Here is a 12,475-nt window from a genome sequence, read left to right as displayed (position 1 = left end):
AATAATTTGTAATTTAAAAAATAGTCTGTGGTACATTGGGAGGAGCTACAATTTGGCCGTCATTGTTATTATGAATTATGACGTCATAAGCGGGAGGGGGGAGCGTATCCCTTATTCTGATTGGTCGAGGGGTTATCTCCATATACCATACATTGCCGATAGGGGGCCATATGGTTTGGGTGATAAGGGTTGCTGTTAAACTTTAATAGAATAAAAATACATTACATGTATTTATTTGTGTTATTTTTAATTACGTTTTTAAGGAATAATAAAACATGTGGCAGGATGAATGCAAGCTAGCGCATACACATCTAGCGGGGCCCGTCAGGCCGCAGGCACGTGTTGTTAGGAGTAGGCACAAGCGCCACGGCGTATTTTAAAAGAATGTGGGGATCTGATCGGGCTGGTAGGAGTAGTTGCATGGCACTGGTAATTACACTATATTGGCAACCACTTGAGCCAGGTCATATGACCTACCAGGAAGTTATAAAAGGCTGCCAAGATGGAATCTCATTCTCTTGCTGCTGTGTTTTACAACTGGACATGGGGTGGGTTCTTCTCCCCTGTGGGTAAGGAAAGGAGGAGAGGGTTTGTTTGAGAACTTGAATGTTTAATTTCAATTTTACCAGGGTGACTGCTAGCAGCATGTAACTCTTCGTGCAGGACGCGGAGGTGACTGTTTGGAATTTTATCATTTGACGTGATCCCCTACGAGCTGATGGGCTACAGACACTGAGGCTCTGGTCACTTGGGTTATACTGTGGGATTTAAAAGGGTCTATGTTTCTTTGTTGATTGTTTCTTTGTACCTGTAGCATTGGAATGCTTCCTCTTGGTGTTGCTGTGCTGCGAGGGCATTAAGCATTCCTGCAAAGGACCAGACTAGCCACTGTTTTAGGTTTATTTGATAAGCTTGTAAGTTGTAAGTGTAATTGTAGTATTGTATTTTGGGCGGTGGACATCGGCCGCTACCCTCCCCTTATGTTTGTACATGGGATCTTTCTGTACAAGGCCGGATCCGCACAGGCTTTTGCTCTGCTGTTGGGGTGCCACACTGAGTGGACACTGTACTGTTGTGTGTAGTGTTTGTCATGTTGCATGCTGTGTGGTGTTGAGTTTTGCTGTTTTCTTTGTCACCAGGGGCCTCCTGAGCTGAGAGCTGCGTGTGCTGATCTGACCTTACTATCTGGAGGATAGTCAGCTGCCCCCCACCCCCAGCAACCTTCATTTGTCTGATTTTGGATATTTGTAATAAAGTGGATTGGGTTTTATTTTTACATGCCTCTTTGTTGTCTTTGTTACGGGGAGGGTTCGAACTTAGCCACGTTACAGAAGGAACATTAGGGGTTACCAGGAGGTGGCGTAGTCAGAGCAGTGTGGGTATTCTGTGCTTTGGGCACCACAAGAAAGCACCGAAATGTTTTAAAGAAACTTTAGCGTTAATTTAAAAGGAAAAAAAAGAATCAAGGAATAACCCTGTTAATTCCTGTTTAAATAAATTAACGCAAGAGAGTCGGCTCCTTAAAGAAAACTGTGTGGCTCTATGCGCATGCGCTACATGAGAGCGAGCCAGCGAGGAGAGCGCATTCGCTAATTTAATCAAGAATTAACCGCGTTATTCCTTGATTCTTGTTGAAATGCTTAGAGCGTTTTACTTTACATTGGCAGAAAAGTGCTTCATTACTTAAACCCCTATAACCATAACGTTTATTTGAAATAACAGGCGCTCCTCTGGTGTCGCCATTTTGAAACGGGCTGGCCAATATCATTTCGACCGCTTTTTTCAAACGGACCTGCCGATTATGGCCGAGCGCTGGGACTCGCTCATTTCGCTGTTTAAATGCTTTCTTCAACCCAACACTGGTAAATACCGCTAATGTTTTTCCTTCTAATTCTTTAAGCATGTTGATTAAATGTAATGGGTTTAAGTGCTTTCTTTTAAAACGACGTGCTGTATGTTAATTGGTTTCGCTTGTGCTTGTTTGAACTCAGCATTTGCTCTTCTGCTGCTTTCGGGCATGTTTGCACGGGTTTAAATTCCGCCTGCTTTCTTCTAAAATAACGCTAAAGTTTTTCTTAAACATTTTGGTGCTTGCTTTTAAAATACGCCGTGGCGCTTGTGCACACATGGCTGCGGCCGGACGGGTCCCCGCTGGACGTGTATCTTGCATTCATTCCGTTATGTTTTATTCCTTAAAAACGTAATTTAAAATACAACATAAATACATGTAATGTATTTTCGTTCTATTAAAGTTTAAAGGCAACCCTTATCACCCAAACCATATGCCCCCCTATCGGCAACACGTGTAATAGACATTTGGAATGTTCCTGACATTTAACATCACCTACTCACATTCAATTGAAAACACATGTACAGGTCTTTTTCGTTTTTAATGCTTTATTTACAAGTATTTACATTTTTAAGTAGTACTGATTGAACATAGAACACTGACTGTCTCATCCACTACTGGCCTTGCTCTTCTCCACCATTGCCTTGTACTCCTCCACCATTGCCTTGTACTTCTCCTTCACCATTGCCTTGTACTCCTCCTCCACCATTGCCTTGTACGTCTCCTTCACCATTGCCTTGTACTCCTCCTCCACCATTGTCTTGTACCCCTCCTCCACCATTGCCTTGTACTCCTCCTCCAGTATTGCCTTGTACTCCTCCTCCACCATTGCCTTGTACTCCTCCTCCTCCATTGCCTTGTACTCCTCCTCCTCCATTGCCTTGTACTCCTCCTTCACCATTGCCTTGTATGTCTCCTTCACCATTGCCTTGTACTCCTCCTCCACCATTGCCTTGTACTCCTCCTCCTCCAGTGCCTTGTACTCCTCCTTCACCATTGCCTTGTACTCCTCCTCCTCCATTGCCTTGTACTCCTCCTCCTCCATTGCCTTGTACTCCTCCTCCTCCATTGCCTTGTACTCCTCCTCCTCCATTGCCTTGTACTTCTCCTCCTCCTCCATTGTCTTGTACTTCTCCTCCTCCTCCATTGCCTTGTACTTCTCCTTCTCCACCTTTGCCTGGCTCTCCTCCTTCTCCACCTTTGCCTGGCTCTCCTCCTTCACTGCCACTGTCTGGCTTTCCTCCTCCACCTCCACTGTCTGGCTGTCCTCCATCGCCAATGTCTGGCTGTCCTCCATCGCCAATGTCTGGCTGTCCTCCATCGCCAATGTCTGGCTATCCTCCATCGCCAATGTCTGGCTATCCTCCTCCATCGCCAATGTCTGGCTATCCTCCTCCATCGCCAATGTCTGGCTATCCTCCATCGCCAATGTCTGGCTATCCTCCATCGCCAATGTCTGGCTATCCTCCTCCATCGCCACTGTCTGGCTCTCCACCACCATTGCCTTTTTTCCTTTCCCTTTTTTTGTAAAAAGCTTCTTCAGCCAGGGTTTCTTTTTCTTTCCTTCTTTATCCTTTTTTCTTTCCTCCTTTGCTTTTATAGCTTCTCCAGCGTCCTTTGGTACCGCTGGCGGCCTAAAGCAATTGAGAAAAATCCACTTCATATTGAGAGATGAGATGAGATGTGTCTTATTCGAAATCAGATTTGTTTTGAACTGATACTGGTGCCTACAGCAGAATTTATACCTTCAGAATGATGACATCAGAGTTGTCACGGTGACATTGTGTTCTAGAACTCAACTGTAGGTGCCATATTTGGTCAGTGGTTCAATTTTTTTTAATTCTCTGCATTTTTTATATGCTTTATTCAGCTCATATTCTGCAGCATATATTGTATGAATTTCCATATTTACCTTAATTAGTTTACTCGCAGATAATATTCTGTACTTGCAAACAATGCAGAAACCTACCAAACATTGCCGGGGCGTTCCTGTGCTCACAGAGCGTAGTGAGCTTTACTTTACTCAGGAGGAGGACAGGCTCACATTTTCTGACCGTGGCCTTGCTGTGCTATATTGTGAAAGGTGCTGAACTTAGTGATGAGACAGTTAATACCCAGATTCTGGAGATCGCCTCCTCAAAGTGAGGCCCAGTAACTTCAAGCTGGGAATCGGGGCTTGCTAAGTTTATGCAATATCACGTGACCGATGACTTCCGATTCATCCTGAGGTGTAAGAGGCTTCGAATCCTGTTGGCTCTTCAAAACTTTTATATAAGTGAGATGATTCTAATTAGCAATGGTAGTGGAGGCCAGTTTAACCAAAGAACCAACCGCCAGGTGATGGGTCACAGCAAGGAGGGGTATGGGGTTGGGTTTCAGTGTTTGGGTACATTTAATGGAGGTGAGATAAAACATTTGGTAAGGTTTAGCAGCGTCTGTAATATCCCTGCATTGTAGGCAGAGCTTTCTGGATAGATTCTGGACACACACACCCTCGTATTGGACAAATTGATTCAGAAAATGGATGGATGAATGGATGGAATGCAGTGTTTTTCATGTGTTTTCATGAGTGGAAGTGAACTTTTATTTATGTGTTTAGTTTATGTGTAGTTAGTTTAGTTGTTCCTGGCAGTAAATACAGTCCCTGGTTTTTATGTGTGCGTCACTGACGAACGTAAGTACTAAGTTTATTGATTATAAGTGATAAGTGACGCTGTGCTAATTTAGTTTACTTAATTGCGCGGCTAGGTTAACGTGACCTAGCTTGCTTACTGTTATAATTATCGCTGACGACTGTACCGTTGTATACCTCGGAAAGATATTTTCGTTTATTTCCCGTCCAATCATTCCCTCTAATACGAATTGCTGCTAATGTAATGTATTGTTGTGGGTATAGCCGAACTTATCAATGTTAAGGCGATGTGGTACAATTATGCATTATGTTAGTGTATTATGGTAATAACCATTGTAAGCACTGTGGTAATTTGTTTTTCCTGTTTGTTTGTTATAGAACCATAAATAAACACAAACTTACTTACTTACCAACCCACTTCGTCTGAGTGTGCATCCCACTGACCTCAAGTAAGATAAGCCAGAGTACAACTAATTGCTACCCCCCTCCTGATTGAGAACGTGTATCTGGTGAAATACGGTCAGCAGCCCCCCCCATCCTGAATCGTGACTGATATCCCACAGCGAGTACTACCCTCCTGCAGCAACCCCTTACAGTTTCCCAGGGGAGTGTGGCCCCCCTTTCCCACACCGCATCAAATTTTTCAGTTTCACTCATTTCTCAGTTTATGGGTTATGGGTATGAGCCTGTGTAAAATACAATTTTTTTTTTTTTGCAAACTCCAGCCTGGCTCTTCCATGCTTCTCATTCATGAAGGGCTTCTTTCTTGCTTTACGGGTCTTCAGCGCTGCTTCTAGAAGCCTGTCCCACCATCACGCTTCACACTTAATGTTTTCCATTCCTTTTGAAGGTCACTTGAGGTCATCCTCCGATTTGTTAGACACTGACGGATAAGTTGATGGTCATCTCTGGCATTAGAAGGTTGCTTCTGCCCTCTACCTGGCTGGTTTTTGATTTTTCGCAGTGTCTCCTGCTTCTTCCCCCTGTTCTTGTGTACTGCGGTCTTAGAAACTCACGAGCATGGAAGCAGCCTGCCTCACAGTGTAGCCTTCTGCCAGCAGAACCAGGATTAAACCAGAATTTAACAATGCAGATTTTAAAAAAGTATATAGAGTGGTCTCTTAATTTTTTACAGAGCTGTGTATTGTTTATATCAGGGGTCGGGAACCTTTTTGGCTGAGAGAGCCATGAACGCCATATATTTAAATATGTAATTCCGTGAGAGCCATACAATATGTTTAAAACTAAATACAAGTAAAAGACCAACATTTTTAATGTACAATAAGTCTCTGAATTATTTTTAATAACGCTGTTATGCTGTTGCTAACCAATGATGAATAAAGTACTTCTTACCATTAATGCGACTTATGGTGCTGAATGGTTCTGCTGGTGGCTTTGTAGTCTGGGTGATACGTCGTGAGGTTAAGCTTCATGCAGGCATTGAGACTTCCATCCGTTAAACGTGATCGTAGGTTGGTCTTAATGTTCTGTGATTGGCTCCAGCCACCTGCAACCATGAACATGAGCGGTAGGAAATGAATGGGTTGAAATACATGAGCATGTGTCACGGGTCGTGGGCAGCGATCGCGAGCAGAGCGGCGATCGTGCGGATAAGGAGTGGAAGGAGCAGGCAGGCAAGCGGGATACGGGGAAAACGGGGTTTTAATAAAGGAACGGGGAGCAGGAGACATGGAACGCCGACTAACATCAATGACAGACAAAGCAAACTGGGGAGACCAGGACTTAAATACACCAGACTGAATGACAGCAAACGGAAACAGCTGGGTACAATTCGGGAAACACACGTGGGTAAGCAGGGGGCGTGGCACACAGGAGGAGCGGACGAGCCGGGCGTGACAGCATGTTTTATATTTTTAACGTTATTATTTTTTTTATTAAAGATTTGTCTGTGAGCCAGATGCAGCCATCAAAAGAGCCACATCTGGCTCGCGAGCCATAGGTTCCCGACCCCTGGTTTATATGTATCTATTTTATGTTTTGGCTGCATGTTTGAACCTGAGACCAGTTGTCAAATGGAGTCTGTCTGAGAATACTACATTCACACCCCCAAAACCTTCATATCCCAAATACTGCGTCATGAAAGGTGAAAATTGGTAGGTTTATGCTGGTGAAATAATGAAGATAGATGCTGCTGCTTTTAAATCATTAACAAGGTTGTTTATTGAAATGGTTTATTGAAAGGCATCTAACAATTTCAAACACATATGTAAGGAATAATTGACGACGGGCCGTTGAATTATTAGAAAATAATGCACACCCGAGGTGGTAATGCCGTTACACCTCGGGTGTGCATTATTTTCTAATAATTCAACGGCCCGGAGTCAATTATTCCGCTTATACTACGGTTGCCACACCTCAAGACATCGATCAGATGATATATTTCAAGGGATTCGTCCGGTTTTTCTACTTAAATCGCTATTGTGAGTAGGATTATTTCTTCCGCATCTCATCCAACGACTCTTTTGCTAGTTCCAAAACGTCATTTTAAAGCTGGCCATGGAGGCTTGAGCCGTTGATATCAGACTAATGCAGTTAATAATGAAGTTATTAGAAAGAGAGCGAGAGAGACAGAGAGAGAGCTTGTATGAATTAGGCTACCTCTGTGTGTCCCTCAACAGTGTTCTGAAGCACCGTCTCTAAACTGTAAGTCTGCTTTAAGATGCAGCACTGTTATTACCTCGCTAGTGAGAAATGTCATGTGTAGCCTTTAAGTTGGTACACTAGGCTAACTAATACTGCTGCAGCCCAGTTGTTGAAAGTTTCATATTCACCATAAATATTAAAATTTGCTTTTGGAAAATCGTCTGTCATGTTGTTGTTTTTGTTAGTCCTGCGTGCTGTATAGGTACTGTATGCTAATTTCCGTTATTACAGTTAACTATGCGAAGTGATATGGAACTGTAATGTGGTCAAGAGAGCTGCCTGGAACTACGTTCGCCATGCGTTTCCCTGAAAATAATTGCACACCTCAGAACGTTCGTCAGCCAATCAGATTCAAGCATTCAACGGTCCCGTAGTATAAGGAGATATAATAGACATTCGCCTCAGAATTATATTTTATGTAATTTTATCTTTAAAGTGACCTTATTAAATTTGTTCCCCGAAGTAATAATTTCATCCCACACCCTGAGTGCTTTTGCACGCTGGTTATATGTGCTAACAGCATTTCCTACCCAGGGAGTCTGATCGAAACCCAAAATCAAGCTGCTGCTGTGAGCTCCTGCTGAGCACCCTGCTCGGAGGCATGTACACTCGACGGACGCTACGGAGTGTTGAACAGTGATTTCTATCATCTATATTCTTGTCCTCAGTAGGCGTTATGATGCTGATGTGTCACTGAACGTGTCAGCCAATGTAGTCCATATCTGGTTTGATATCGTACTCCTGGGGATACCTGCATTTCTAGGGACACATTGAACTGCTTATAGACTTTTCCCAGTTTAGACCGTAAACCCGAACTGGACTGTGCATGAGCAGATATGTATCGTTTCCGCTCACTACTGCTTCACGGCAGCTGGGCGATTTCACAAATTGATTTATTGCAGTTTTTTTTTTTTTAAACAAAGGTTGTACTTAGCACTTATTTGAATTATTGTGTATATATGTGTTTTTAGGGGGCGGCATGGTGCTGCAGTGGTTAGCACTGTTGCCTCACACCTCTGGGACCTGGGTTCGAGTCTCCACCTGGGTCACATGCGTGCGGAGTTTGCATGTTCTCCCCATGTCATCGTGGGGTTTCCTCCGGGTACTCCGGTTTCCCCCCACAGTCCAAAAACATGCTGAGGCTAATTGGAGTTACTAAATTGCCCATAGGTGTGCATGTGAGAGTGCATGGTGTGCGAGTGTGCCCTGTGATGGGCTGACCCCCCGTCCTGGGTTGTTCCCTGCCTCATGCCCATTTCTTCCGGGATAGGCTCCGGACCCCCCGTGACCCAGTAGAATAAGCAGTTTGGAAAATGGATGGATATGTGTTTTTAAATTACAAAGATTATTTTATTCAAAAATAGTATTTAGCACGATTTGGATTATTACAGTTTAATAATAGTTTGTAATTATGACATGTTATAATGTATTTTTAAATTATTATAATCGTATTTTTAAATAATTTGTAATTTAAAAAATAGTCTGTGGTACATTGGGAGGAGCTACAATTTGGCCGTCATTGTTATTATGAATTATGACGTCATAAGCGGGAGGGGGGAGCGTATCCCTTATTCTGATCGGTCGAGGGGTTATCTCCATATACCATACATTGCCGATAGGGGGCCATATGGTTTGGGTGATAAGGGTTGCTGTTAAACTTTAATAGAATAAAAATACATTACATGTATTTATTTGTGTTATTTTTAATTACGTTTTTAAGGAATAATAAAACATGTGGCAGGATGAATGCAAGCTAGCGCATACACATCTAGCGGGGCCCGTCAGGCCGCAGGCACGTGTTGTTAGGAGTAGGCACAAGCGCCACGGCGTATTTTAAAAGAATGTGGGGATCTGATCGGGCTGGTAGGAGTAGTTGCATGGCACTGGTAATTACACTATATTGGCAACCACTTGAGCCAGGTCATATGACCTACCAGGAAGTTATAAAAGGCTGCCAAGATGGAATCTCATTCTCTTGCTGCTGTGTTTTACAACTGGACATGGGGTGGGTTCTTTTCCCCTGTGGGTAAGGAAAGGAGGAGAGGGTTTGTTTGAGAACTTGAATGTTTAATTTCAATTTTACCAGGGTGACTGCTAGCAGCATGTAACTCTTCGTGCAGGACGCGGAGGTGACTGTTTGGAATTTTATCATTTGACGTGATCCCCTACGAGCTGATGGGCTACAGACACTGAGGCTCTGGTCACTTGGGTTATACTGTGGGATTTAAAAGGGTCTATGTTTCTTTGTTGATTGTTTCTTTGTACCTGTAGCATTGGAATGCTTCCTCTTGGTGTTGCTGTGCTGCGAGGGCATTAAGCATTCCTGCAAAGGACCAGACTAGCCACTGTTTTAGGTTTATTTGATAAGCTTGTAAGTTGTAAGTGTAATTGTAGTATTGTATTTTGGGCGGTGGACATCGGCCGCTACCCTCCCCTTATGTTTGTACATGGGATCTTTCTGTACAAGGCCGGATCCGCACAGGCTTTTGCTCTGCTGTTGGGGTGCCACACTGAGTGGACACTGTACTGTTGTGTGTAGTGTTTGTCATGTTGCATGCTGTGTGGTGTTGAGTTTTGCTGTTTTCTTTGTCACCAGGGGCCTCCTGAGCTGAGAGCTGCGTGTGCTGATCTGACCTTACTATCTGGAGGATAGTCAGCTGCCCCCCACCCCCAGCAACCTTCATTTGTCTGATTTTGGATATTTGTAATAAAGTGGATTGGGTTTTATTTTTACATGCCTCTTTGTTGTCTTTGTTACGGGGAGGGTTCGAACTTAGCCACGTTACAGAAGGAACATTAGGGGTTACCAGGAGGTGGCGTAGTCAGAGCAGTGTGGGTATTCTGTGCTTTGGGCACCACAAGAAAGCACCGAAATGTTTTAAAGAAACTTTAGCGTTAATTTAAAAGGAAAAAATAGAATCAAGGAATAACCCTGTTAATTCCTGTTTAAATAAATTAACGCAAGAGAGTCGGCTCCTTAAAGAAAACTGTGTGGCTCTATGCGCATGCGCTACATGAGAGCGAGCCAGAGAGGAGAGCGCATTCGCTAATTTAATCAAGAATTAACCGCGTTATTCCTTGATTCTTGTTGAAATGCTTAGAGCGTTTTACTTTACATTGGCAGAAAAGTGCTTCATTACTTAAACCCCTATAACCATAACGTTTATTTGAAATAACAGGCGCTCCTCTGGTGTCGCCATTTTGAAACGGGCTGGCCAATATCATTTCGACCGCTTTTTTCAAACGGACCTGCCGATTATGGCCGAGCGCTGGGACTCGCTCATTTCGCTGTTTAAATGCTTTCTTCAACCCAACACTGGTAAATACCGCTAATGTTTTTCCTTCTAATTCTTTAAGCATGTTGATTAAATGTAATGGGTTTAAGTGCTTTCTTTTAAAACGACGTGCTGTATGTTAATTGGTTTCGCTTGTGCTTGTTTGAACTCAGCATTTGCTCTTCTGCTGCTTTCGGGCATGTTTGCACGGGTTTAAATTCCGCCTGCTTTCTTCTAAAATAACGCTAAAGTTTTTCTTAAACATTTTGGTGCTTGCTTTTAAAATACGCCGTGGCGCTTGTGCACACATGGCTGCGGCCGGACGGGTCCCCGCTGGACGTGTATCTTGCATTCATTCCGTTATGTTTTATTCCTTAAAAACGTAATTTAAAATACAACATAAATACATGTAATGTATTTTCGTTCTATTAAAGTTTAAAGGCAACCCTTATCACCCAAACCATATGCCCCCCTATCGGCAACACGTGTAATAGACATTTGGAATGTTCCTGACATTTAACATCACCTACTCACATTCAATTGAAAACACATGTACAGGTCTTTTTCGTTTTTAATGCTTTATTTACAAGTATTTACATTTTTAAGTAGTACTGATTGAACATAGAACACTGACTGTCTCATCCACTACTGGCCTTGCTCTTCTCCACCATTGCCTTGTACTCCTCCACCATTGCCTTGTACTTCTCCTTCACCATTGCCTTGTACTCCTCCTCCACCATTGCCTTGTACGTCTCCTTCACCATTGCCTTGTACTCCTCCTCCACCATTGTCTTGTACCCCTCCTCCACCATTGCCTTGTACTCCTCCTCCAGTATTGCCTTATACTCCTCCTCCACCATTGCCTTGTACTCCTCCTCCTCCATTGCCTTGTACTCCTCCTCCTCCATTGCCTTGTACTCCTCCTCCTCCATTGCCTTGTACTCCTCCTTCACCATTGCCTTGTATGTCTCCTTCACCATTGCCTTGTACTCCTCCTCCACCATTGCCTTGTACTCCTCCTCCTCCAGTGCCTTGTACTCCTCCTCCTCCATTGCCTTGTACTCCTCCTCCTCCATTGCCTTGTACTTCTCCTCCTCCTCCATTGCCTTGTACTTCTCCTCCTCCTCCATTGCCTTGTACTTCTCCTCCTCCTCCATTGCCTTGTACTTCTCCTCCTCCTCCATTGCCTTGTACTTCTCCTCCTCCTCCATTGCCTTGTACTTCTCCTTCTCCACCTTTGCCTGGCTCTCCTCCTTCTCCACCTTTGCCTGGCTCTCCTCCTTCACTGCCACTGTCTGGCTTTCCTCCTCCACCTCCACTGTCTGGCTTTCCTCCTCCACCTCCACTGTCTGGCTTTCCTCCTCCACCTCCACTGTCTGGCTGTCCTCCATCGCCAATGTCTGGCTGTCCTCCATCGCCAATGTCTGGCTATCCTCCTCCATCGCCAATGTCTGGCTATCCTCCTCCATCGCCAATGTCTGGCTATCCTCCATCGCCAATGTCTGGCTATCCTCCATCGCCAATGTCTGGCTATCCTCCTCCATCGCCACTGTCTGGCTCTCCACCACCATTGCCTTTTTTCCTTTCCCTTTTTTTGTAAAAAGCTTCTTCAGCCAGGGTTTCTTTTTCTTTCCTTCTTTATCCTTTTTTCTTTCCTCCTTTGCTTTTATAGCTTCTCCAGCGTCCTTTGGTACCGCTGGCGGCCTAAAGCAATTGAGAAAAATCCACTTCATATTGAGAGATGAGATGAGATGTGTCTTATTCGAAATCAGATTTGTTTTGAACTGATACTGGTGCCTACAGCAGAATTTATACCTTCAGAATGATGACATCAGAGTTGTCACGGTGACATTGTGTTCTAGAACTCAACTGTAGGTGCCATATTTGGTCAGTGGTTCAATTTTTTTTAATTCTCTGCATTTTTTATATGCTTTATTCAGCTCATATTCTGCAGCATATATTGTATGAATTTCCATATTTACCTTAATTAGTTTACTCGCAGATAATATTCTGTACTTGCAAACAATGCAGAAACCTACCAAACATTGCCGGGGC

General features: G+C 43.7%; 1 protein-coding gene across 3 annotated transcripts in view; it reads right to left on the bottom strand.

The window, feature by feature from the left end:
- The window catches only part of LOC125750897 (trichohyalin-like), a 40,724-nt gene extending 28,500 nt beyond the window's left edge, over nt 1-12,224 (bottom strand). For all 3 annotated transcript variants that reach the window (XM_049029244.1, XM_049029246.1, XM_049029247.1), the window contains exon 1: nt 11,761-12,224. In XM_049029244.1, coding sequence (XP_048885201.1) covers nt 11,761-12,153 — 393 coding nt within the window. In that variant the 5' untranslated portion in view covers nt 12,154-12,224. The remainder of the gene's footprint in view (nt 1-11,760) is intronic.
- Nucleotides 12,225-12,475: the final 251 nt, after the last annotated feature.

The sequence above is a fragment of the Brienomyrus brachyistius genome, chromosome 10, assembly GCF_023856365.1.
Source record: "Brienomyrus brachyistius isolate T26 chromosome 10, BBRACH_0.4, whole genome shotgun sequence".
Lineage (NCBI taxonomy): Eukaryota > Metazoa > Chordata > Actinopteri > Osteoglossiformes > Mormyridae > Brienomyrus > Brienomyrus brachyistius.
The sequence above is the reverse complement of the archived record's forward strand: the minus strand, read 5'-3'. Positions and strand labels throughout refer to the sequence as shown.